This window comes from Antedon mediterranea, chromosome 7 (genome assembly GCF_964355755.1).
Source record: "Antedon mediterranea chromosome 7, ecAntMedi1.1, whole genome shotgun sequence".
NCBI lineage: Eukaryota > Metazoa > Echinodermata > Crinoidea > Comatulida > Antedonidae > Antedon > Antedon mediterranea.
The window spans coordinates 2,102,555-2,130,551 of NC_092676.1; the positions used below are offsets into that span (position 1 = coordinate 2,102,555).

A 27,997-nucleotide genomic window follows, 5' to 3' on the forward strand; every position below is an offset into this window, starting at 1 on the left:
AAAGGCCTAAGTTATAATATAAAGATAATATGTTAAAATTGTCCGCATATCACGTTCATTTCCTATAGGAAGAAAGGATTTCAACTTTTAACAAGCCTTACATTACGCCGTAAAATTCAAAAGAAAAGCATATGTTCTAGATTATCTATAATTGTCGAGGAAACAAAATAGATTAGTTTGGCAAATATTACAAAATGAATTATTAAAAAAAAACAATTATATCAACAATAAATAAGATATCGAAATTGCTAAAGGATTGCCAAAATTAGATTATACAACAATTTTTTAATGGCAGTAATTTTAAGATGTTCACGTATGCACCTGTTGTATTAATTATGCAAAGTCATGCATTAGCCAATTGTAAGACAGGAAGCTAATCGCATGCGTATCTATCAAACACTATTACCCCACTTGTCATTAACAATTGCTTTCAACGTTCTACATAATTGATGTACGATTAATAAAATTAATCACATGTGCTGCAATTGTGGGTTTTGGGGGTTATTTTATCAATTTGAAACGACAGGAAAAGATCCTATAATACTCAGCTGATGATATGAAAACAACCAGAACACAGTTGCAACCAATGCATGCATCTCGTGACGGACGAACGTAGGCTAAAATAGCGAAGGCAGGATCATGTGCAGTGTGCTGTCTGTTATCAGATTCTGTCTGTCTGTCCTACAAATAGAAGGTTACAGGTTCTTATAAAACTACAACATTCAATAAAGATGATAAATAGCAACAGTAGAAACATTTAGAAACATTTGAGCATGCGCACAATTATTTTTGTTTCAATTTATGGAGGAATGTTGGTTATAATGGATGCGATCTAAAAGAATCACAAATGCCAGCCGATTTTACTGTCCAAAACCATAAATATCTCCAATTCAAAAAAAGGAAATTTCAACATTAATTGATTTGACTTTTATTAAATAAGGAAGAGAAACACCTGTTTGTTTAGGTAATAATATTATTTTGGTAGATAAACTCTACAGTAATGTGAATCACTCACGATAATTAAATTACAAAATAAGAAAATAAACTATTTTTTCCGAAACGTGGACCTTTCCAATATTCAATTATGATATATGGATAGGGATTTTTTTGAAAAATGGCCAAAATAGCCACTTTTTAAAATTCAATTATTATGCAATAATATTGCTATATATGTGCATATATTGTGTTATCATCATCTTATAGAGCTATAGTAACTAGTTAAATCGAAAAAATAAAAATATATCAAAATTTCCCTGTACTATACTGCCCTGACTCAACTGACACATTTTTCAAAAATCACTTTTTTAGCTTTTGGGGATATTTAGGGAATGATACACCTTGTGGTATATTCAGATATTCAAAATTTTAACAAGAAATATGAAATTTAAAAATCATTTATGTCAAAACTAGTTACTATAGCACAATTGACATGCGCAGAACGCATTATTCGTCTCTGCGCATGTTTATTATGCAACTTTAACCATTTATGTCAACAAAAAAAAGGTTCGAAAATCGGCCATTTTTCGAAAATTTCCCTGTACTATAGTACAGGGATTTTTTCAAAAAATGGCCAATTTTTTACCTTTTTATTTTTCGATAAAACTGGTTACTATAGCACAATTGACATGCGCAGAACCCATTATTCGCCTCTGCGCATGTTTATTATGCAATAGTAACCATTTATGTCAAAACTTGTTACTATAGCACAATTGACATGCGCAGAACCCATTATTTGTCTCTGCGCATGTTTATTATGCAATAGTAACCATTTATGTCAAAAAATAAAAGGGTAGAAAAACGGCCATAATAAACATGCGCAGAGACGAATAATGGGTTCTGCGCATGACAATTGTGCTATAGTAACCAGTTTTGACATAATATAAGGTCGAAAATTGGCCATTTTTTAAAAAAAATTTTCGAAAAATGGCCGATTTTCGACCCTTTTATTTTGGTATAATGGTATAGTAACCAGTTTTGACATAAATGGTTACTATAGCATAATAAACATGCGCAGAGTCGACTAATGGGTTCTGCGCATGTTAATTGTGCTATAGTAACCAGTTTTATCGAAAAATAAAAAGGTCGAAAATTGGCCATTTTTTTGTACTATAGTACAGGAATTTTTTTGAAAAATAGCCAAAATAGCCACTTTTTAAAATTCAATTATTATGCGATAATATTGCTATATATGTGCATATATTGTGTTATCATCTTTTTATAGAGCCATAGTAACTAGTTATGTCCAAAAATAAAAAGCTCGTAACTTGGCCATTTGAAAAAAAAGTTATTTTGGCGTAATAGTCTTGATCTCTTCTAATAAAGTTATTTTGGTCTAATAGTGTCTTCGAACACAGTTATTATTATAATTATAGTAGATAATTGATTGTTGTACTGCAAACGTAAATTTCAAACTAAAATTACCTTTCCAGAAGTTGACAACAAAAGAATAGAAAGGTAATATTTATAATAGTATATTGTTTGCCTGGTAGTATACTAGTAATAAAGTAGTATTACAACAAAAGTTAGCAACGATAATAGCATGGGGTCAAAGCCCAGGATGTGCATTGTTTACGATGAAAGTGAGAAACAACAAGTTTGGTATTGTAATCAAGAAATCGATGATTGAAAAAAATTATTTATTTTTGATTGGTTCATACACAAAACAGTTTTGAATGCATCACAGGTTAAAGGTCGGGGTGATCCTTCGCTTACATTAAGGTTGTTGTTTTGCATCCAAGCAGGAACTAAAGCTCTGTTTACACTATCAAATTTTATGCGACAAAAAAAAATGTGATGTGTCTATATATGGACCTGATGTCATATCACTACCATATTTAGGCATATCACCACCAAATTTGAGAACCTCACACTTTTTTTGTCAAACTAGTTTGATAGTGTAGACAGAGCTTAAGCTTAACATTATGGATCATGGCAATTTTTTTAGGCCGTCTATATAGAAACTCCAACAAGAAGAGGACGCATTTAAAATCAAACAAATGGTCCCTTTAAAAGGGTGCCCCTTTAATAGGATGTCCCTGTAATAGGATGTCCCCTTAGTCGGGTGACCCCTTAGTCGGGTGACCCCTTAGTCGGGTGACCCCTTAATAGGGTGACCTCTTAATAAGGTGTCCCTTATTAGGGTGTCCTCTTAATAAGGTGTCCTCTTATTAAGGTGTCCTCTTAATAGGGTGTCCTCTTAATAGAGTGACCTCTTAATAGGGTGTCCTCTTAATAGGGTGTCCTCTTAATAGGGTGTCCTCTTAATAGGGTGTCCTCTTAATAGGGTGTCCTCTTAATAGGGTGTCCTCTTAATAGGGTGTCCTCTTAATATGGTGTCCTCTTAATAGGGTGTCCTCTTAATAGGGTGTCCCATATATAGGTCTGACTTCTTTTTCTATTAAAATACAATTTATCTTTAGCTTTGTCTGGAAAACATGTTAAAATAACATTATTTTAAAATTCCATATCGACATACATTACAATTCAACATTTTCTCATGTATATAAATATCCTGGAGCAAATAGATTCTAAAAATAGTGAAATTCTCCCCGACAGCCTGTAGCAGAATCACAAATATCTAAATTTAGTAATTATTTATAACCTAAAAAGTTTATAAAACAACATAAAATTTAAGAAAAACAAATTACAGATTACACATACAATATAATAAATATAAATAATTATAAATTAAAAAATGCTTATTGTTCTTTTAATTCCCAATATATAAATGTATTTATAAATATAATCTAAATGTTCTCTTTAAATATATTCTATTAATTAGGAAATCATTGACATATTTAAAACATAACTTACAAATTAAAGTACAAAGCAGTATAAAACTTAATATAGTATGTAGTTTATAAGTTATAAGGTTTCATTAAATTCCTGTTTTCTCTGAAATTAAAGATATCATGGCTGTACATGGACTTGTATGCCCTTATATAGGCATATAACGGTTATAAGGTACGGTAATATGTAATAGTTAGAACAGAGGGTTAATTTCCTCAAACTATGATTTCCTATGAACGGTATAACAGCATCCTGTATGCGCATACGGGCCCTACAAGATTTCCATACTCGGCCACTTCTTCCTTGTCTGCGTGCGAGCCTTGCATCGTCTTGTAAAAACCGTACTCCATCGCCCGCCCTTTGTGTAGAGTCAAGATTTGGTTTATGTCAACCTCCGAATCAGCTATGATTTAAAAAAAAAGTAAAAATATTTTTATTGTTGTGAAGAAGATATGCGAGAAAATTTTTTTCCGTACAATAGTACATACTATTGTATGACATGTGACCCACAATTGTCCAATCAAATGACAGGAATTTATTTAGGTGTTATATAACATATCTTATATGATGAAATAATTAATTTTAGGTATCAAAATAGTAAACATTGTTACCTGTATTTTTATTGTCTAATCTAATGTACTTGTTTTCATCTAGCTTAGGACGGCAGTCTTCTATTGGTTGCCAGGTGTACGCCTCTGGACATAGTAGAAATGAACTTCCTATCTGTCCCTAAAATGGACAATATATCATTTTAAACAGACAATATAGCACAAACATGTATCGAACCCATGCTTTCTAACATGCAGGTTTGATTCTCTACCATTGAACCATATCACATAAAAATATGCATGTCACATTAGAAATCTGAGATAATTTTTCTATCAATAATTTCAGAGTAAATGCCATGTACAACCCGTGTTTAGTAGGGGTATCCTCTGAATAGAGCTTGCCCCTTAGGATTCCACAGTAGTTTGAATTTCACTTAAATATTTATAAATAGTGAATATGGTTAAAATATATTAATACTAATATCAATGGGAAGAATGCAAATACCTCGGTAGTAACTTGGACACAGAAAAAGACATTAAAAGAAGAAAATCACTAGCAGCTATGGCATATAACAAGCTGAAGTCGTCGCTAGAACACAAAACGATGTCTATAGACGTGAAATCCCGTTTGTTTGACGCATACATAGCAAGTATTTTCTTATATAACAGTGAACTCTGGGTACTAAACAAAAAATTACAAGAGAGGAAAATCACAGGAAAATGTTGCGAAAGATGATAGATATTAAATTAACAGATAGAGTGTGTAACACGAAAATATACGAGATAACAAAACAAGAAGAATGGAGTAAAAGAATTAAACGAAGGAGACTAAAATGGTATGGACACATAATTAGATTACCAGATGATACCCCAATCAAACAAACAATGAAGGAAACTAACAGGAAAGTAAAACGACCCGTAGGAAGACCAAGAAATAACTGGATGAATCAAATAAAGAAAGACTTACAAGGACTAGTAAACACTAACACAATAACAAACCATCCTGCCATAAACAGAAACAAATTGTGGAAAGCGTAATGTCGGAAGACGGAAAACGTTAACAACGTAACAACGTATCAATGTCACAACTTCACTATAAACTTGTGTCTACTAATTAATGTAATATCACATATTAATAAATGGATAATCAATAAATAAATATATGCAGAATGAACAAAAATATATGTAATGTAATGATGTAAATAAATCAGACAATAAACACACACGTTTGCTCACTAAACAACAATATCTGTCAACAATAATAATGTCTATCATCAATAAATAAACAAAAACACTACACAGTATTTTATAAATAAATATTGTGGTTCACCGCAAACCAAAACCTGGTTGCTTTACCACAAATATGTTCGGTAGTGTAAATATGAAGATATGATATTATCAATGCATTATGTATTAATATGATTACTATATAATATGTAACAGCAGCAATGTGTTAATTTAAAGCTACTGTATATAATGTTATATTAATATTTTCTGTAATGGATTGCTTTCTAAATTTATTATGGAAGTTTACTGGGACTACAATAAGTACCAAATCAATATATATATTTAAATCATTGTTTAAAGAATATTTATTATCATTTTACAAATAATTTTAAAAATAATACTTGTTGCCGGATTTAGCTTTTTTATTATTTATGTTTTAGTTTTTTAGGCTAGTTAGGGACATAGGGGGACACAACTAATCAAGCTCTTTTGAGTTTTTATGTGTTTCCTTTTCATCTTTTTTATGTTCTCATATATTGTTGTTGTATATTTTCATGATTGAGGATGAATAAAGAATATTTGAATTTGAAAATTTGAATAAACTTTTCAGCCACTGATAAGTTTATTCAAAATCTCCCAATGATAAAATATTATAATTCATGAAGTGTGCCTTGTCTCTTTAAAGCTTTTATACCATGTCTATATAAGGCACGCAAACTGATTAAATAAAATTAAATATAAAAATGAAACTGAGATATTATACATTATACATGTAATAACTTAAGCTTTGTGGTTGTACTGTATTTCCATATAAAGATAAAGAAGATATGATATGATAACTACTCAGGAAGTGCTGAATGTCCCTGACTGATGTTAAACCTTTACCATCATCCCACATTACATTAGCATAGCCTTCATAAGTGCAATGAGGGCTGTGAAAGAACTCTAGTTCAAGGAATTCACATGCACCCTGACACACAAAAAATGGCCTTTTAAGGGACCCTACTCAAAGGATAATGGCCCTGAGTTAACATAACTGGCTTTTTATAAAACCATACATTGACATTGGCCCCTGGACATTGATTTTGGCCCTTGGACATTGATATTGCCACTGGACATAGATATTGGCCTCTGGACATAGATATTGGCCTTTGGACATAGATGGTCTGTCACCACAACATTTTACCTACTTAATTTAAAACGGTTGATATTTTTTCATTCTGTTTAAACCATATTACTTTTACATTACATTCATTCAAACTTAAATGTATTATTAAAATATGGAATACAAACAAATACATAAAGTTTATAAATCACAGTCAGTGTAAGATTTTAATTAAACACACAGGATATTATAGAGCCATTTTGTTGTAGGAAGGAATACCATGACGATGATGTACTTTGGATAGAAGGACGTTGTATTCATACAATATAGGAAAGGAAGCATAATAAGTCCACTTCCCACATGATTATTATAGCAGAAGTATGGCCTGCCAATCATACACAAGATGTGTACTGAGGACAGATACCTACTCAGGTGGTAAATAGGCATGGCTAGAAACTGATGTCTAACAGTAGAATGGGAGCGGCTAATAATACCATTCGGTGGTATCGAACTTTAAAATGGGAGTGGCTAATAATACTACAAGCATCTAAATATAAAATGGGAGGGGCTAATAATACTACTTGCATCTAAATATAAAATGGGAGGGGCTAATAATACTACTAGTATCTAAATATAAAATGGGTGGGGCTAATAATACTACTAGTATCTAAATATGAAATGGATGGGGCTAATAATACTACTAGTATCTAAATATGAAATGGATGGGGCTAATAATACTACTTGCATCTAAATATAAAATGGGAGAGGCTAATAATACTACTAGTATCTAAATATGAAATGGGTGGGGCTAATAATACTACTAGTATCTAAATATGAAATGGATGGGGCTAATAATACTACTAGTATCTAAATATAAAATGGGAGGGGCTAATAATACTACTACAGGTAGTATCTAAATATGAAATGGATGGGGTTACTTTCATCTGTGGTATCTAAATATAACAAGAGCGTGGCTAACTTGATTGGTATTTAAATATAAAATTGGTGGTATTTAAATATAAAATGGTGGTATTTAAATATAAAATGGTGGTATAAAATTACAAATCAATGAATAAATATTGTTATTAAATACAGTACAGGTAACATTCCAATACCACATATGGCAATTAAGCAATATATCATTAAGGATGATAAACAGTACTCATGTGAGAGCTATAAATATCACTTCAATCAATCCCATTTATTGTCTGAATAGCTTTAAAATAATTAAGTATGGAACACTGGTAGAAATATAGGTCCTGTTTCTGCTGCATAAAAATAACCGGTTAAAAACGGTGTGAATAAATTAATTGTATTTTGGGTAATTCCAACGATTTTTGTCAAAGATCACCCACTGATTTAAACGGTTATTTTGTAGCAAAAATTGAACAGAAATGCAGTAAATATAAAAATGATACTTTAAATCTATTTTGAAATGTTTTTATGTAAAAGGGTCCTGCGTAAACAGAAGTGTAAACTTCTCTATGCAGGATCCTTGCCATCATTTATGCTATGAAACTATATTAAGGATGAGTAAATAAATGTGAATTTGAATTTGAAATAAACAGTTAAATTATTGGGGCTATGCAGCAGAAACAGACCTACAGTATAGACACCATTGATTTTTTATATTGTGTTTATAAATTAGTGTTCAAGTATCAATACATTTTTTAAAACACCAGATTACAAATTTAATCAATTGGATCATCAACAAGAAAATTGTTATCAATAATGTATATAGATTGTTTGTGAGACATAAAAATAGAAAAATAAATTTTGATGTATATTTAAAAAATTAAAACATTTTTTTTATTGTATTATACAAATTATTTTTTAACTTTTAAATATTATCTGTACTTTTTTTTAAATTAATGTTTTTGACATTGTTGATGTATTTTAACTGCAGTGTATTAACAAGAATTTTCTGATTTTATTTTATATAAATTAGACCAATAAAAGATGAATTGAATTGAATTGACCTGTACACTAATTAGTGTACTAGGAAACTGGAAAGACATGTCTGGTAGAATGTAAAATTAAAGTGATAAATTAACAAAGTATTTAGACTAAGTTTAACATGTACTTTGTCACGTGCAGCCAAGGGGGTAAACACGCCAATAATTGTCTGTCTGTAAGTCCTATAGGAAGGATTCTTTCCTGTCAGGCGTTCTCCAGAGGGTTCCATTCTTGGAATAAGTAATACGAGAATAGGTAAAATGACTGGAAAGCTTCCTAACAGTGGTTTTTCGGTTCAAACAAAGTCAAAATACCGTAGTGTTTACATTAAATAATACAATACTGTCACCAGTTGTTGAGTTCATTGACCCTGAGTTTATCAGCAGCAGGTAATGCACGCAATATTTACTCTCCTCCTCCCACTCGCAGTTCAACCTTAGGGTATTTACCTTTGTGCTCAAAATAGTATAAAAGGTAATAATATTGATTTACCTGATATGAAACCAGTTCAAATAATATATTCAAGTTCATTAAATAAAATCTGGCTGTTTTCTTATAAATGTAAAGGAATTCTTTGAATAGTAGCATGTAAAATAAATCAACAAGATATAAATAACATTTTTCAAAACATTGCTTCTGTTTTGTAGGTGGGAAGACAATAAACAATTTTAGACTGGGGTTTGTGGAAATATTCTATTTTAAACAAGAAACAACTTTGTGTCTGTCTAGAGCTGATCTAACTCCAAAAAAATACTATTGATAGTCATGCTAAACTAAAACCTAAGATATTAGTTTATCTTTGCCGTACTAGACGACGTACCATTTAGTATTATTTGATAGGAATTGAATTATGTAAATATCCAGCACAAACAAACAAAAATTATAACGTCATAATTACTACTAATGTACAACAAACGAAAACAACCGTTATTGTAGAGATGATGTAAATATTTTAACCATAAAAATACAAATATTATTCATATCCAAATAAAGGATATGCTAAAAGGAAATAAATATTAATTTGTAGACCACAAAAAGAAAGAAGAAAACAAAATAAAAGAAACTATAAATAAAAACAAAACCACTTGATAAAACAATGTGGGCTTTCTGTAGTTAGAAACATAGGTCAACTATCCTACATAATTAAACAAAGTTAAGTATCGTATTTTTAAAATAAAAAGATGAATTCTAGTCTGGTTTCTATTTTGGTTTCGATGGCCACTCCTACAGTATTACTAACTAAACAACGTCAAGACTAGATCAAGATAGTTGCATATTTTTTATGAAGAATTTTATATTTGAAGAAATACAATAAAACCACGGACCTATAAATTAAATTAAATTATAGGTCCATGGTAAAACGGCTATATATTATTGGGATCAACACTGTTTTCCCCTAATATGGGTGTTCCTAGTGGTTGGTCATACTGTTAAAACAAGAAATAAAGTAAAACCATGAACCTACAGTATAATATAAATTAATAGGTCGATGGGGGTCTATAGTAAAATGGTTATCTAAGGGTGCCTCTTCAGGCATCAACAAAGTGTTTCTAGAGAGTGGTGTCCCTAGAGTGTCCCCTGAATAGGAACGTCTCACTGTCTCAAAGGTCCTACTCACTCTACTGTATACCAATTTGTTATTTCATTAGCTATTAAAATCATTGGTCCATACCCCCAGTTAAACCTCCTATATCATTAGATAATATAGAAGTCATAATATATACTATCGGCGTCAGAAAAGGAGTATTTTGTAGAAAATAAGCAAGTCTAGTTTATGGTTTTACATTCACATTCCATCAAGTTCTACTTGTCAATTACTAACATTTGATGAATGGTCCCCAGTAATGTAATCTTTTTCTTTGTGTATCTCCATCATCAGGCACAAATTTGTCAAAAAATAACATTTGTGACAAATGTTATTTTGTGACGACCTATGACCTGTGAATATTGTGTTCTTAACCTAGAATCTATAAAATCTGTGTTAATAAGTATGTTCAACCAAATGTCTTACATACACACAATAAATTAAATTGACTATTGTTTGTAGTTCCTAGTTTGGCAGAAAACAAAAGTTCTCTATCTTAACTCCTCAACCTGTTGTTACAAAAATAATACATTGAGTAGTATACTATACTATTGTCACCTTTCCCCACACCCTTTTCCACATTAATAATAATACGAATTTGTAATGCGCCAATTCCAGCAGTAAGTGAACAACGGCGCGGTGTATGAGAGAGCTCAATTTAAAAGAAAAAGATGAGTTTTCAAGGCAGATTTAAAGGCAATAGTAAAAGAACATGATCTAAAAGAGGCGGGTAGGTCATTCCATAAGCAAGAGGCAGCAGAAGTAAAGGTGCTTAGGCCATACGTTTTAGTGTTAAAAGTCGGAATGGAAAGGAGATTTTTTTAAGACGAGCGAAGGCGACGGGAAGGTATGTTATTTTGTCACAAATTGAAAGCTCATAATCCTAACTCTTCAACCTGTTATTGAAACTAGGGAGTTGTATTAACAAATACCTGCTGAAACTATTGATATAAGTATACTACTAGTACTACGTCCCTTTCCCCACCCTTTTTTCACGATGTTATTTCCAATAATGATTTCATAATTCTAAGGGTCATATAATAACCTATATCAACAGATGTGACCTGCTGCTGCCCTCAAGGTGAATCTCAAGTGTCTAGTGTATAAGCGCCCTAATCTTTACATTTCTGATATTATGACAAGGACATCTGACATATGCATTACATTGAAAACAGCAGGTATATTGATGACGACAATGACGAGTACGATTCCTGATATAATTATACAATAGAAATCAACTTGTTGGTAGGGAATTACCACAAAATCTAGCATAATATTAATACCTAATAAATTGTATTGTCGCGCTGAAAAAAATAATTTTTTTACATTTTTGTTGTTGAATATGCCATACCTATTATGTGACATTGTTTTCCAAAAAAAAAAATAAAAAAAAAAATGTATTTACATGAAAATTAAAGTAAAAAATAGTCAAATTGGCTGCCAGCCCAATGGGTTTTTGGGTGAATTTGACCATTTATTTTGTCATTTTATATGAAAAAACATTATCTTTTTCATTTTTTTCCGGGAAGGGATTAACTTTATTAAAACTACAAAATAACCTATTCATTTATTAATCTTCATTTTTCATATTTTTTGGGGGACAATACATCTTTAATAATAGTATTATGATTAATAATTCATGAAATCAGGAAAAAATGTATTACTTCTTTCTAACTACAGTATCATTACTATACTAAAAAAATGTAAAGGATAAACTGAATTTAGATTGTAATAGCTCCATAGAAACAACTAATATAATACCAATACAAAAGAAATCGACTTGTTGTTAATCTATCTAATATCTAGCATAACATAAACAATAACAACATGTTTATTACTAATACAGTATTATGATTAATAATTTAATATATGAAATCATGAAAACACTGTAATTATTTCTTTCTAACTATCATACTATACTACTAGTGTATTACTATACTACTAGTGTATTACTATACTACTAATTTCAAATGTAAGTATTAATGTTTGTATTAAAGACAACTCATTTTGAATAATACATATTCAATCCCACAATCTAATACAACTACATTCGCTATTACAGTATTGCTAATGTAAATTCTTTGAAGTAGTTGATTTTTCCAGGTAAATTCAAATACATTTGTTTATTATTATTTATAATAATATTAAAAATCATAACATTCATTGCTTGTTTACCTTTCTGCTTGAGTAAATCGTGTGTGTGTGTGTGTTGTAGACCAATTATCAGAGATAGCCTGTCTGTGGTTTTGACCACACCAAGTACCTGATTGTGGTTAGTATTGTTTACTGATCTACCACACTTAATAAATAGTTACTTAAAATGAAAAGTGGAGTCATTAATTAACTTATTAATTGATTTATACAACTTTTGATTAGTGGTAATAACAATAATATTTATTTAGTAATCATACTATATAGTGTACTAAAGTATTACCAGATATAGATCAATTAATTTAATCAAACAGAATAATCATATTCATGTAGAATCTTTGTCCATATGATAATATAATGGACTGTATGTATCTATTTTTAATTTTTAGAAATTAACAAGGTATAAATTAATAAATTTATTATAATTATTGAATAGCTCACCAAAATTACTAACTGCAGCGTTGCGCGTCGAGAAAACGAAAAGTCGTTATGCAATACTGGACTGTACATCTATATTTAATTTATACGATTAACAAAGTAAAAATTTATTATAAATTATTAAATATAATACCAAAATTACTAACAGAGGCGTTAATTCTGTAAGTACAATCTGAGGCAACTTGAATCAAATACCGAAAGTTAAAAACGTTAATAATTCAATTGATATTAATCATTATAGTAATAATTCAAGTTGAATGTTCACCAATATGGCAATGACCTGGGAATACACAGCTTATTTAAATACAAACTATCATGACTACACTATCATATCTACAGTCTTAATTTTCACTTGTTGATTGTTTATCAAACGTTGATGACCTTGGAATCTTAGCGTGTATATTTATACGTGGGCGGACATTTATACGCAGCCGGGGACGGACAATGCTATCATACTGTAAGTTCAATAAGTTTGCGTATGTGGAATATTTATTTAAGATGATAATGACCTACGGAATAGTTTATAATTAATATATAGCAACAATGAATGGTATCTATATTGTATCTACTGTATTCACAAACATTTACAAAATTTCAATTGTTATATTAAATCTGATAAATAAGTTCAATAAATTAACGAAAATTGAATCCAAATGACTCATAGTTATATCTACCTTAATGTTTCAGTTGGTATAATAAAGTATTTTAATCTGATATTGAATAAGTTCAATAAATCTGATATTGAATAAGTTCAATAAATCTGATATTGAATAAGTTCAATCAATCTGATATTGAATAAGTTCAATCAATCTGATATTGAATAAGTTCATATAAATCTTTAATTGAATATGTAAGTTCATTTGAAAACATTTTGAAAATCTGATATTGAATAAGTCCAGTAATTTTGATATAAATCTGATATTGAATAAGTTCAATACATTTTTTATATTTAAATCTGATAATGAATCAAGTTTACATTTGTTTATACAGTAAATCTGATATTGAATAAGTTCAATACATTTTTTTACAAATCTGATATTGAATAAGTTCAATAAATTTTTTTATAAATCTGATATTGAATAAGTTCAATACAATTTTTATATAAATCTGATATTGAATAAGTTCAATACATTTTAAAAATCTGATATAAATAACTTCAATATTTCCATATCAATTTCATATCACATATAAATATGATCTTGAATAAGTTCAATATGTTAATAATAATATTTTAAAAATTGATGAATAAATGAGCGCAGTACATTGAATGCAGCTCATCTAGATGACAATGACCTAGTGGACATTTGAAAACACTTACAAAGTGCACAAGTATGCTATTGTACATTGAGCTGCATTGATACTCATGAACTACAATCCTGATAGGCCAACAAGGGCTATTAAAAACTCTGAATGGGGCATTGTAAATAACGAACAACTTACAGGTCATCAACCTTGCACACCTTTTATACTATGATCTCTTAGCATCCTAGTTTATGTGATCCTGTAGTGTTACTTTACAAGTTAAATGTAGTACTGTAGAGGTTTGAATATATGCCTCCAATTTAAGATCTAGGGTTTTGATAGGACTGGATAAAGTCTCCGAGAACAATGCATTTAAGGGTTTATGGCTATTAATTCAGTACTACTACTACTTTAAAGTGTTTGGATATAGGTCTCCAATATAAGACCAGTGTATTCAAGGGTGTATGGCTATTATTAGTATAATCCAGTATTACTTTACAGGTGTTTAGATAGGTCTCCAATTTAAGACCATGGCTTGGGCTATGATAAAACAAGACTGGATATTCTAAGTCTCCAATATACAGTAAGACCAATGTATTCAAGGATTTATGGCTATTAATCCGGTACTATTTTTAGAAATGTTTTGATAATGTCTCCAATATAAGACCATGGCTATGGTTTTGATAAAGCAAGACTGGATATCTAAGTCTCAAATACAAGATCAATGTATTCAAGAGTTTATGGTTATTAATCTATTAATTTACATGTGTTTTGATATAGGTCTCCATATAAGACCATGGCTAGGGTTTTAATATAGCAGAACTGGATATAAGTCTCCAATATAATAAGACCAATGTATTCAAGGCTTATGGCTATTAATCCGGTACTATTTTTAGAAATGTTTTGATAAGGTCTCCAGTATAAAGTAAGACCATAGCTACAGTTTTCCAGAATGATTGTGGCTACTATACTACTAGTTTCAGCCAATGTTTCAATACAGTATCAACCACCAATATAAGACCAATTTATTCAGGTGTATTGCTATAGTTCAATCCTACTAAATGTTTTACTTTATTTTTTTTTAAAAAGAGGAATCTAGAAAGAAAATGAATATACAATGGAGAGAAGGATCAACTCCCAATGATATAAAAGAAATTCATCTGCAATTTTAAAAGTTATTGTTCTGTCAAGCTAAAAATTAAAGTTCACATTTCTGGCCTTTATAAAAAATTGTATTTCTAAATTTGAAACTATTATACATATTTTACCAAAGAGAGTAGATTGAGGTTAGTAGTGGATTGTTATAGGGTAGTTTACCATGGTCTACCATATCTTCCTGTATTGGGTGGTCCATCTCTACTAACCCAACTCCCATGAGCCCAGTATATACTAAAACAAAGACAGTACTAACTGTTCTTTTACTTCACCACATGGAGTTCAATATTGTTTTAACTTTTACTAGAGTATTTCTCATTAGTAATTTACGAGCAAGCATTACTCACACTTATTGTACAATATGAAAGAAGCAACATTCTTATGATTTATTATTTATAGTAAAGATTTTTTGTTGGCTAGGAAGGAGGGGTGATATTTATTTATTTATTCAACTATATTTGACAAGGGTAGCTCTCACATCTGTACTACAGCAGTACAACTGACTTGAAGATATTAAAAAACAAATTTATTATCATCAATACCAGGGTAATTCAAAAAAGAAAAAATAAAATTTGATATTTTTTTATATCGATTTTGAGAGACTTATTAATGTTATATGTCAGCACCATTACTCTGTTTAAAAAATCCTGGATGCTCCCCTGAATAATATCAGTATTAAATCACTGGGTGAAATAGCTGGTAATACTGTATTACCATATTTAAATAGAGGGCGCCAGCACCGAAAACACAACTCTTCAACATTTGTAGTGAATAGTATTCATAGAGACAACAAGAGACGCAAGATTGCCCTTAGTAGAGGTATCCCCTTAATAGAGGTCACAATGGGCGAGTTCTACTGTGTTATAACATTATTACCAAAGTGGGATATCAATCTTAAACATGGCTGCCATTTCATCGAGCTGTGAACATAGCCAATTGTGTTTTTACCACTAGCCCACTGGGCTTTCACCACTAGCCCTCAGGCCTCTAACCACTAGCCCATTAAACTGTCACCATCAGTCTATTAGCCTGCCACTGTTGATCTATTGAGCTGTCACCAATAGCACACTGGGCTAGATCACTGTAGATGTTATTTTACCAATGCAAACTAACACAACAAAATTGTCTAAGTAAATTTGATTTGATTTGATTTGATTTGATTTATTTCGGCATCAGTACATAAAATATCACAGACATACAATTAAAATTGGCAAATATAAAAATACCAAAATAAAACAAGGAGGACCTAACTTTTTTATAAAACGAACCATTTTGTTTTGAGTCGTTTGTAATTTTGATTTTAAATTTTTATTTACCGTAGAAGACCATGAGCAAACCGAATAATCGAACATCGGTTGGATTAAAGCAAAACTAAGAATTTTGCGACAATGTGAATTAAGAAATGATGATTGTCGGTACAGAAATTTCAGTCTGCCGTTTGCTTTGTTTATAACAGAGCGGGCAATGACGTCACCTGATACATTTTGGTCACAAATAAACTACATTGTAAGGAACAACTTTGGGACAACACAAAGTGTTCCCTTTAATAGGGTCCCCAAAGGAGGAGTTTGTCTTCAATTTTTGTTCTCTCTTTTGTGGAGTTCACCACTACCTTTATTCATATTAACTTTAAAAAGTTTGTCTTCAATATATTCAAGCATGCACAAAAATATTGAATGGAAATAACTTTGTCTTACCTTATACTTCATCTTTGGACAGGAATGTATATAGAATCCCATATAATAGTACTTTAAATTTGCAGCTTCCTTTTGCAGTGCTCGGGTAAATGCTATTTCTCTGGAAAAAAACAAGAGTAAAAATAGCTGAAAAGAGGTTTTTTCCAATATGTATGGAAAAAAAAATGAAGAGAGCGAAGAAAGAAAAAGAAAAACGTGATGGCTATAGCTTGATCAGCGCCCTCTAGTAAATAAAAGTAAAGAATGGCACACCTAGGATATTCAACGATACCAACTTAGCCAAATGCTAGAAGACAGAATTGGGTTCTAAATTAATCATTTAAAATAAATGTATAGCAACTGCTTAAAGGCCAATTTACACAGACAAGCGGTAACAGTAATAAAAATATAGAATCTATGTTATTCCTTATGAACATTTACACACAACATGGAGTGGACAGGCAGTTTCCACCCAGGATAGATACAGATTACGTAGAACAAGCTATGCGGTTTTCCGCTTACTCGTCATTGTAGCATAACTATTGCTTAATAAGGCCCTGAAAAGGTGTATTAATTGCTTAATAGTGAATAAGTATGGGAGTTCTTTTTTACTGCTTAAGCTCTGTCTACACTGTTACTGAGTGAGTGGCCGGCTTAAGCTGTCTACACTGTTACTGAGTGAGTGGCTGAGCGGTTAAGACAGTGGAATCGTAATTACGTAGCCATAACATCGGCAAGGGTTCGAGGCTCACTCGCTCCATGGTTCTGGTGGTAGAATGAGTCTTCTCGGATAAGGACTATAAACCATAGGTCCAGTGTACACATCTAGCTCGTGTGCACTTTAAAGAACCTAGTACATCTTTCAAAACGAGTAGAGGGTTACCCCGGTGTATTAGTTCATCACAGCCACTGATCATAACTGGGCCCTCTGGGAGACCAGTCTTTGACTGAAGAGGTCGCCTAGTATAAATATATATTTCAAAAAAAAGTTTAATACTTATTACTTGAAGTGCTCTTACCTCAATGAGCTATACGTTCCAAGGTTAAGAAAGTTGTAATCTGGGTTGTAATATAAATACACTGATGATATAGAGTGAGGAAGAATGTCTAAAACACCGACCGCAATGAGGACACCACCCAACCAGTATTGCTGATGAAATGATCCATAACCACAGCTTGGACCATCCTCCCTGTACTCCTCTACCAATGGTGACTCGCATAAGAATCTCTTAAACTAAAAAATTAAGAAGAAATATAAAGGAAATTTTAATAATTACTGTATAAATTCTCTTTCTCTTCCTCTACTAAATTTCAATCTTTACTCAATATTTTAAATTAAGTCTGACAAAAGTAGGATCTAATTTCAACGCTGATAACTAGTGTTTATGAACACAGTAAATATTCAACTTGCATTGTCAGTGGAGGTAGCCCATGGCGCTTTCTCTGATAAAGGCCATGTTTCTGCAGCCAAAATAAAATTATCCAGTTAATTTTTTAACCAATAAAGTGCGCATGATCAGTCATTACCAAAACAACCAGATGCCTAATCACATCACAATTTTTCCAGAGGTAAAAGGTTAAAAATTATTGCATTCACTCAATAATTATCGGTTAATTTTTCTCGTTTGGAATCGGTTAAACCATGTTTCCACCGGTAGTTTATTGGTTAATTTTCGGTTAATTTTTGGCTGGGGAAACACGCCGTAGATTTACTGGGTTATTATATTAATGAACTTACATCATGTGCAGTACAGTCCGATGCTGGTTCTTTATGAATTGTCATTTGATATTTGCGAAATAATTCATACGATTCCTTGAACGATTCTTGATATTCTAAACTAGGGGGTGCTGTCCTGATCAATTTAATCTAAAATTAATTAAAATAGAAAACAAGTGAGCTTGAAGAAAAGAATTTGTAATGGTCTGTTCACACTAGAATTTGTAATGGTTTGTTCACACTAGAAATTGTAATGGTTTGTTCACATTGTAATTTGTAATGGTTTGTTCACACTAGAATTTGTAATGGTTTGTTCACACTAGAATTTGTAATGGTTTGTTCACACTATAATTTGTAATGGTTTGTTCACACGAGTATTTGTAATGGTTTGTTCACACTAGAATTTGTAATAGTTTGTTCACACTATAATTTGTAATGGTTTGTTCACACGAGAATTTGTAATGGTTTGTTCACACTAGAATTTGTAATGGTTTGTTCACACGAGAATTTGTAATGGTTTAACACTAGAATTTATGCCAGCAAAAGTGAAGAAAATTGTGATCAGGTACATTTTCGTTTTTTCAAGCCCATTTTTTTTGTTTAATATCCGCACCTGTCCCGTTGTACACTTATGGGGTGGGTCTTTGTGTATTGTTTCTTGGTATCGTTTATATAATTTATATGAATCATCAAAGGTTTCTTCAAACTCGGAGCTTGGAGGATTTGAGCGAACAAGTCTTAACTGAAACAAACAAACATGTTTTAGCAGATACTCAGGAGACATTATTAAGGTCATACTTAAGTAGCCATTGGGGCCAGTAGATTCATTCTTACTGGCCCAAATTCAAGTTGAATGGCCAACAATAGTTTTAAAATAAATCAGTTTAATATTGTATGTGAAAACATGTTTTAGCAGATACTCGTACTATAGTGGCCATTGGGGCCAGTAGATTCATTCTTATTGGCCCAAATTCAAGTTGAATGGCCAACAATAGTTTTAAAACGAATCAGTTTGATATTGTATGTAAAAACATGCCTTGACAAGAGAAATATATGAATATTAATGCAATTGGTTATGTGTTTAATTCCACCACAAATTATTCGATTGATTACTACTGCTTTCTAGAAATAATGAATTCTGGAAAATCTATTTTTTTGATCTATGGATTTGCATTTTTGATTTTCAGTCATATGAATAATAATATGCATGATTGATTTTCAGCCCTCTACAAATATCATATCTAAATTATTGTTGTCATAATGAAATGTTTAATTGTCAATTATAAAATCTTGTACTGTTATCGTTTTTGGCTTAGTTGATTTTAGATATTTATCATTTATACTTTCTTAAGCCTTGTCTACACTATCAAACTTTATGTGACAAAAAATGTTATATGCCCATATATGGACATGATGATACCACTACCATATTTGGGCACATCACACTATTTTTGTCAAACTAGTTTGATAGTGTATTCCATCCTATGATTAGTGATCTATCTTGTATACCTTTATGTTTAGAGCAGTAGACATCATTGTTTCTTCACTTAAATAATCTTCCAAACTTTTCGGTTCATTTGAAGACTTTTGATGATTTTTTGTTGGCTGTGATTCTAGACTAGATGATTCTGCAGAATGGGTTTGTTTGTGCCGTTTTGCTTCCATTCTCAATATTTTGGCTTTCTTCCGTAGTGGTTTATTTGGATCTGGTCCAACTCCTACAAAACGATTTAGATTAAAGTTATCCATTAGTATTTATTGTTTTTTATTTATTTATTTTAAAACATATTTATACAGGATAAAAACATATCAGGTATAGATATTGTACCTGTTTTACATATGGTCCTGATTAAAATTACTGTAAATTGTGTTAATGTAAAATATAAGGAGATCCCTCGTTTTCTAATTTATTATCATTAACTTATTTAAGCACATTGACAAGACATATTAAGAGCAATAGCTGCTCACTGTGCATATATAGGTGGCAATTCATTCATAAAACAAACACAAGTATTTGGAAGTGGAGTTATTTTGTCATTCATTTGTATACTATTTCATTGTTATTTCATTGTATAATAATAATAATATAATATATAATAATAATAAATTGTATAATAATATCTTAATACCTGATCTTGTCAACTTAGTGCGTTTTACGTGGGTTGACTTGGAGTGATCACTAGCATCACTTGTACTGCTGACGTCATTTGTACAACTTCCAGTTTCATCTTTAGTTTTACTTTCATTCTTTGACTCCGCATCTTCCTCATCACCTTTTTTGGAGTCTCCTGGTTTGATACCAGTTTGTAGATGTTTACGAACTGTTATTAAACATTTCTTTTGTGATTTACTCAGTTTGAAGTCAACAGCTTGACATCTGATTGTGTATGCTGGACAACACATAATTTCCATAGATGGCTTGTACACATACTTTCCACTCCTAAAAATATAATGTCGTTATTGGTTCTCATTTATACTTTAATTAGAGCATTAAACTAGTGTTAAATTCAAATTTTAAATATTACTTCTTCTTTATTGTATCAAACAATTTAATACAAAAGGTAGCCAAGGTATAGCCGAAGCTAATCAAGCTTGGTACCTTTTATCTTAACTAACTTAAGCTACGAAATTAACAAATAAATAACAGAACTTTGATAACGTCAAAAACAAAACAAAAAATTTTGAATAAAAAATAAATAACATAACATAACATAAAGTGATGTATGTACTGTACTCTTTTTTTTTCAATTTACGCCCACACGTAAGGGCGTGTGGCGCAGTGTGTTGGACGTTGGACTACCGATCGTCAGACCTAGGTTCGAATCCAACTCTCGCCGCATTGCTTGTATCCGTAGGCAAGATACTTTACTTACGTTGCCTCTCTCCACCCAGGTGTATAAATGGGTACCCAGTTAGATCTACACACAACTTTGCGCTGGTTACCGGCTGCATTATGGGAGTATGTTTCTATACTGGGGTAATAATGCTTGTAAAGCGCCTTTGAGCATGATTACTCATGAAAAGGGCGCTATATAAATGTGGTATTATTATATTATTATTATTACTCTAATAAACAAAACCCTATCAGTTCAATAGATAATATCTGATGGATTAACAATATATAAAATATTGTAAATTATAGATTATTCTTTTATACTTAATCCAACAAAGTTCTTCTTAAATATGTCCCTTTGTTTGGTAATAGCATCACTATTATTTCTCAGGAAAATGTTGACTAATTTAATTTTAATTTTATAAATGCAATATAGTAACAAGTACATTATAGCAAAACTCCTATTCAGTGGTCCCCTTAAATGTTCTACTATATCAAGCAATCTTGATTATGACTATGGATTGGTATTGACTTTTTTTTTTGACACCAAATAAAAACATCACAATCTGTAAACTTGTTCATACCTTCTCCATCCTCTATCAATCAAATCCTGATAGTCCTGTGTCATCATCTTATGTGCCCACATACCTGAAATAAAGACAAAATTTGACGAGGACAATTTTTTTTTGGTGCCAATTATTGCAATTTGAGAACTTGTCTAGTCTGTTGGAAGCAAATTATTAGTTAGAACATATTTATTAATCATATCATAATTATAATACAGTATTTAGTTTATTCAAAAGTAAAAGTGAATTTCATGATTTATTCTTATTGTTTCCGTATTACTTAGGGTAGCAATTGGGGAAATTCCCTACAACAGCCTGCCGCCAGAGGGACGGCAAAGTGGATTGCAACACTAGCTTCGCCAGCGCAGTCTGCCCAACAGCCCACAAGCCAGCACCAACCGGGATCCAGTCAAGTCGCCCCATCGCAAAGTCGCCCCATACAAAGTCGCCCAATACAAAGTCGCCCCATCGCAAAGTCGCCCCAAAACAAAGTCGCCCCGGCACAGTCGCCCCATTACAAAGTCGCCCCATCGCAAAGTCGCCCCAACGCAAAGTCGCCCCATCGCAAAGTCGCCCCAACGCAAAGTCGCCCCAACGCAAAGTCGCCCCATCGCAAAGTCGCCCACGGTTTTATTTCGGAAGTGCCGCCGCTAGTAGTACGCTGTTTTAATCATATAGCGGTTGCGTTTGATATCGATTGCGTTGTTACTTTGGTCGCGCTAAATGTCGTATATTTTATAATGTTTATCCAGCTATTATACATAATTTGTGTTTTAATTTTTATTTTACAGGTTATAATGGAGTGATGTGCTTTTTAAAAATCATTAAAAAATAGTCCCTTGTTTGAAAGTTCTAAAAAGATTTCGAAAAGATTATCCCTGATTTATAGTTTCGAAAATGTTAATTTAATATGATTTTAAAATTAGTTACCAGAGCCACAATTACGAATCTTTCTTCAACCTACGCGTGGATACCAGCTCATTTTTTAGGATAATATAATAAGTGTATAAATAGTAGGCCTTCGTATATTTACAGTAGTTAAAACAATAACAGCGTTGTAAGACAATAAATGTTATATAGGCTACTTATTGATCATTTTGCATTTATTGACAAGTTATGTGTCTATAGTTATTTAATTTTAATTATGACTTTTCAAAATGAAGAAATAAAAAAAAGGGGATTTCTTTGCCGATATGATCGTTTTACACATGCAGGTATTTTAGTAAAATTAAAACGCTACATTTTGACCATGGAAAAACCATCGTACAGTATGATTATCGTGTGCGTGTTTTTTAAAAAGGGGAATCCCCGACGGGCAGCAGAAAGACGTAGCAGCTGTGAGAAGGAAACAGATACCAGAAGGAGCAGCTCCGATTGGTTTCAGAGAATGTTTCAGATTGCGAGTCGCTTTTTATTCAACAGCAGAATGATCATTTTACTGAAGAAATTCTTTTCAACCCTTTTGGTTATAGAACATTCTAATTATCATGCCTAATAAATATCCTCATATCGGGTGTTTATTTAATTTTAATAAACAAGACAGTGAAGAGGCACGGAATAATACGTACACGGACGTACGACGAATACACACATGCACGTCATCATTTACGACATAATATAGTGGCGATATGATGCAATTTTATAATGGATATAATGATGGGATTGCATTTCCAGGCTTATAATCAATGTTCATTGTAATACTATGTATATAATAGTAAACTGAATGTTTATAAATAAATTGTTTTACCTAATTTGTTGCATATAAAAAATAAAAGACACAGACGTAGCCTACGTTCCCTATAAAATATTTCACATTTAAATTTATGTACTGTTAAATGACATTATGCTGAATAATAGGCTTACTATAATCTTAAACTATGTTTACAAATTGTCATTTTTAAGGCACACATCTTTCTCTCATCATAGACCTCAGTGTAAAATAAAAACAAAAATCAATTATTAATATAGGCCTAATAATAATAAATATTCATCGACCAAAGTAAAAATAATCTAGATCGTATAACATCATTTTATCGCGACCAAAATTAAACGCCACCGATTTCGAACGCGACTGATATCATCGTAAAACTCCGACGGGGTTTCCCCATCTTCAGATGGTGCGTTGTAGTGCGACAACGGCGGAGTAATTACGGGGGTTTCCCTCTGGTGAAAGCTAGCACGTTAGAGCGACCGCGGAGTGATTAGTTGGGGGCTTCCTCTCTGATGATTGGGGAGCGTGCCGATCGTGTGACCTGAGACTACATGGAGGGGCTTCCCCTTTTATGCCTACACGTTCCGTGTTATTTTGTGTATCATTGCAACATTTTACGCACTTTTAACAGGGCCGTAGCCAGGATCTGTCAAGGGGGGGTTCGGACACTAAATATTTGGGTCAATTTTGTTAAATGACACCCCTAGATGGCCGGAAAAGACACTCTCGTGCAGCATGCTATATAACCAATGAGCAAAAAGATCATACTTTTTTCCTCCTCCTCAAACACGTCGATAATTTAAATGACGATAACTATTTGTTGCCGTATGTTAGATGCGCGTGCTCTGTGTGGAACCGCCGATTGTTTGATCATTTACTCCGTATTTTGTTTTGCGTTCAAGTTCAATGCGAACGTATATCTAGGAGCAGCCCCGAAAAAAGCACACTGGGTGAAGGCAAATGCTATTTGCTAGCTCTATCTATAATATTTATTTACAGCAATTTGTTGAGGAATATAAATATGTAAATAGGTGATATTGATACATTTTAGTACGTATCGGCTGGTGGTCTAGAAAAAAATAATCGGATGCCATAATGTGAACTACGTCAGTACTTGATACCATAGATATTATAGTGTAAAATATTAATATTCACTACGGTATAATCCTCTATGATACATTATACTTCATAGTCACACATAAATACTGATGTACGTCGGAAGGCTATATACTTTATGCATGCTGCCTGACTGCCAGTGATCTAAACAATTATAGGTACGCAGTTGTCTGGCGGTGTCCTTTGTACGAATCGTTCGTGCGCCAGCTCGCGATGAGACGCGTCAATATCATGTTACATGCAGGGACCAAACATTTATTTTTCAGGTTAAAATCGGCAATTCATTTGCAGCTTTTAGAAATGTACAGACACGTATCACTAGTTGACGCTCATACAGAGAAGAAGGTTCACGAACAAGTTTACGAATTTTTCAATTTACAAACAACTTTTTGTACTGTGGGGCACGTATTTGGAGGATTTTTGGAGATGAGGGTGAGGTATTGGGCATGTCGGGGATGGGGGTTCGCAGTTGGTTAAGGGGGGTTCGCTGTAAAGGGGGGGTTCGCCCGAACCATAAAAACCCCCCCTGGCTACGGGCCTGTTTAAACTATTTTTTAACGTTTGGGGCGACTTTGCGATGGGGCGACTTTGTGTTGGGGCGACTTTGCGATGGGGCGACTTTGCGTTGGGGCGACTTTGAAATGGGGCGACTTTGAAATGGGGCGACTGTGTCAGGGCGACTTTGTTTTGGGGCGACTTTGCGATGGGCGACTGTGTATGGGGCGACTTTGTATGGGGCGACTTTGCGATGGGGCGACTTGACTAGCATCCCACCAACCAACCAGAGAGGCATGCAGCACGCAGGCCTAGGAGGTAGGCCTAGCTATATTTACAACTCACCCCGTGAATAATTCGTATCTTTTGAGCCACAGTAACCACATCGTGACCCATCATTTCCAGCAAAGTATTCTACTATACTAAAATCTTGCCCTGTCCTACTCATGGTTGTGTTTTTATATCAAACATTCAAAAAATTAATTGAGTTTTTACTTGTTGTTCTGGCGGCTGGCAGGGAGAGATGTTTTTGTTGACTTTTATACATTTCTCTCAAAAACCCAATTGAACAATTTGCGTTACGTAATAGTTACAATGCGTTAATCGCGAAACAGAAAAGTTCCGTATTTTGGCTATAACTGTGCATTTCGCTTACATAAAACGGTAAAAGAGTGTTTTTAATCAAATCTTGGATCGAACCCAAATCTGTACTGAGTAAATTTTTTTTTAAAAGAGATAAAAGCACAAAAGTTATGTTGGCGCAATAACGCGTTCAAACTCGAAATATGTATCTATGCACGCAACATGTAGGTGCCGACTGAACAGAATTTATTTTAATTTTCAAGAAAACAAAATGGACGCCTTTGGTAGCCATGCGGGTGGAAGTGGTAAACTTGATAGTTCGCAAAGAGAACAATTGATGGGCCAAGTAAAGTCTCAAATAGCTTTAGCAAATGCTCAAGAATTACTTCAAGTGAGTATGATAAATTTTGTACCTCAAACTTCCATTCTATGAGCAGTGTAGGCCTCCTATATAAGTTAGGCCTAGCTAGAGAGTATTTTATTTTGCAGACTGCGATGGACACGGTCAAGCAAGGGATTGGCCGATCAGCCTGTCTGATTCTGCACGTGGTGGTGGTGTATGCTTAGGCCTAGAAATTAAATTTTTCGCATCACCATTGGTTTAAACAGTGTTGTTTTTTAGAATTATACAATGTAATGTTACTTTTTAAAAACCATTTTTTTTTTCATTTTTATTTAACAAATTAATTTATGGAAAAATTTGGTTTTGTTTACAGAAAATGACAGATAAATGTTTTAAGAAATGCATTACAAAACCAGGGACATCTCTTGACAACTCTGAACAGGTAACCCTAAACTTTTATTTTTAAAATGTTATTTTAAATAGCGTTCTGCAGTAATAAATATACATGATGAATATAATATGCAATACTTTCATAGTGTTAATGTTATAATCAAATCAATAGTACTGTTATGCGCGATTTGAACAATTTAAAATTGCGCAAAAAATTCCTTGCGCAATTTGAATTGAAACATGTGTTTCAAATTGCGCAAGCAACGTATTAAATTGCGCAAGTAATCTGCAAATTGCGCAAGGTTTTTCGACAGATTGTGAAATCATGCACACCCATATTTTTTTAGTAATTTCTAAGAATGATTCAAAATTGAAGATAATATCGCATTTCCTTACCCTCCCGGGAGCCTCCCTCCCGAATTTTGTTTTCCGAATAAAAAAAATCTCGAATTCCCAATGGTTCTATAAAATACCATATTCACAGTCACACATAATATGAGGAGAAGGCATAAATAAATACCAATAGTAATATAATAATTTCAATTCAAATATCAGTAAGGACGATTAATAAGACTAATAACGATTGGATTTTTTTTAGAAACAATAATTATTACGAATTATTAGACGTTTACTATTTAACTTAAAAATTAAATTTAATGACAAAAAAGATCGACCTTTCGGTACCATTCTCAACAACAAATGAGTACAATAACAAAAATAACAAACAGTTTGTTTTCAAATTGCGCAAAGGTGTCATATTGCGCAAGAATTATCTTGCGCAATTTACAAATTGTGCAGCGCAATTTAAAATTGCGCAATGATTTTCTTGCGCAAGTTGATTGCGCAATTTAATATTGCGCAAGAAAATCCTTGCGCAATTTCAAATTGCGCAAGAATTCTTTGCGCAATTTTAAATTGCGCAAATCGTTCAAATCGCGCATAACAGTACCATTATAAATATATAGTATATTTAATAACTTGTTCTTCTTTCCTTTCAGAAATGCATAGCAATGTGCATGGATAGATATATGGACGCTTGGAACACAGTTTCTCGTGCCTATAATCAAAGATTACAAAAAGAACGTCATAGATGAAGAAAATATAATTAAATTTGTAAACCACATTAAAAAAAATGATGTACCTCACTCAGAGAGATGGCATTATTCCTCTTGAACTATTTAATAACAAATTCAAGTTTTAATGTAATTGTATTTCAATACCATGTATTGATTGCTGTGGAAGTATAGATGGATAGCTGTGACAGAATAATGATCAGAAGAGGAATTTCTTTATGAATAACAATAATGTAACTACAGAAAAGTGTATTGTGTTATTGGTTATAAAATTCAATAAATAGCATAAAAACAAAAAA

General features: G+C 32.3%; 2 protein-coding genes across 4 annotated transcripts; one reads left to right on the forward strand and one right to left on the reverse strand.

Moving 5' to 3' along the window:
* LOC140053903 (arginyl-tRNA--protein transferase 1-like) lies at window positions 1-26,016 on the reverse strand. Of its 3 annotated transcripts, none has more exons than XM_072098650.1 (9): window positions 25,656-26,001; window positions 22,007-22,070; window positions 20,719-21,029; window positions 20,099-20,307; window positions 18,611-18,739; window positions 17,892-18,106; window positions 16,894-16,993; window positions 4,401-4,518; window positions 2,616-4,192 (listed from the first exon to the last, which is right to left on the reverse strand). In XM_072098650.1, exons 1-9 carry the CDS (start codon window positions 25,756-25,758, stop codon window positions 4,020-4,022), a joined length of 1,422 nt encoding a protein of 473 aa, XP_071954751.1. In that variant the 5' UTR covers window positions 25,759-26,001; the 3' UTR covers window positions 2,616-4,019. The 3 variants fall into 3 exon arrangements, with proteins under 3 accessions (XP_071954753.1, XP_071954751.1, XP_071954750.1); XM_072098649.1 differs by lacking the exon at window positions 18,611-18,739 and adding an exon at window positions 19,203-19,331; XM_072098652.1 differs by lacking the exons at window positions 2,616-4,192; window positions 4,401-4,518; window positions 18,611-18,739 and adding exons at window positions 1-681; window positions 19,203-19,331 and having other exon boundaries at window positions 25,656-26,016.
* Window positions 25,593-27,979, forward strand: LOC140053904 (mitochondrial import inner membrane translocase subunit Tim13-like). The gene is made up of 4 exons (XM_072098653.1): window positions 25,593-25,628; window positions 26,156-26,283; window positions 26,609-26,677; window positions 27,624-27,979. The coding sequence occupies exons 1-4, from the start codon at window positions 25,607-25,609 to the stop codon at window positions 27,717-27,719; spliced, it is 315 nt and encodes a 104-aa protein (XP_071954754.1). The 5' UTR covers window positions 25,593-25,606; the 3' UTR covers window positions 27,720-27,979.
* The last annotated feature ends 18 nt before the right edge of the window (window positions 27,980-27,997 follow it).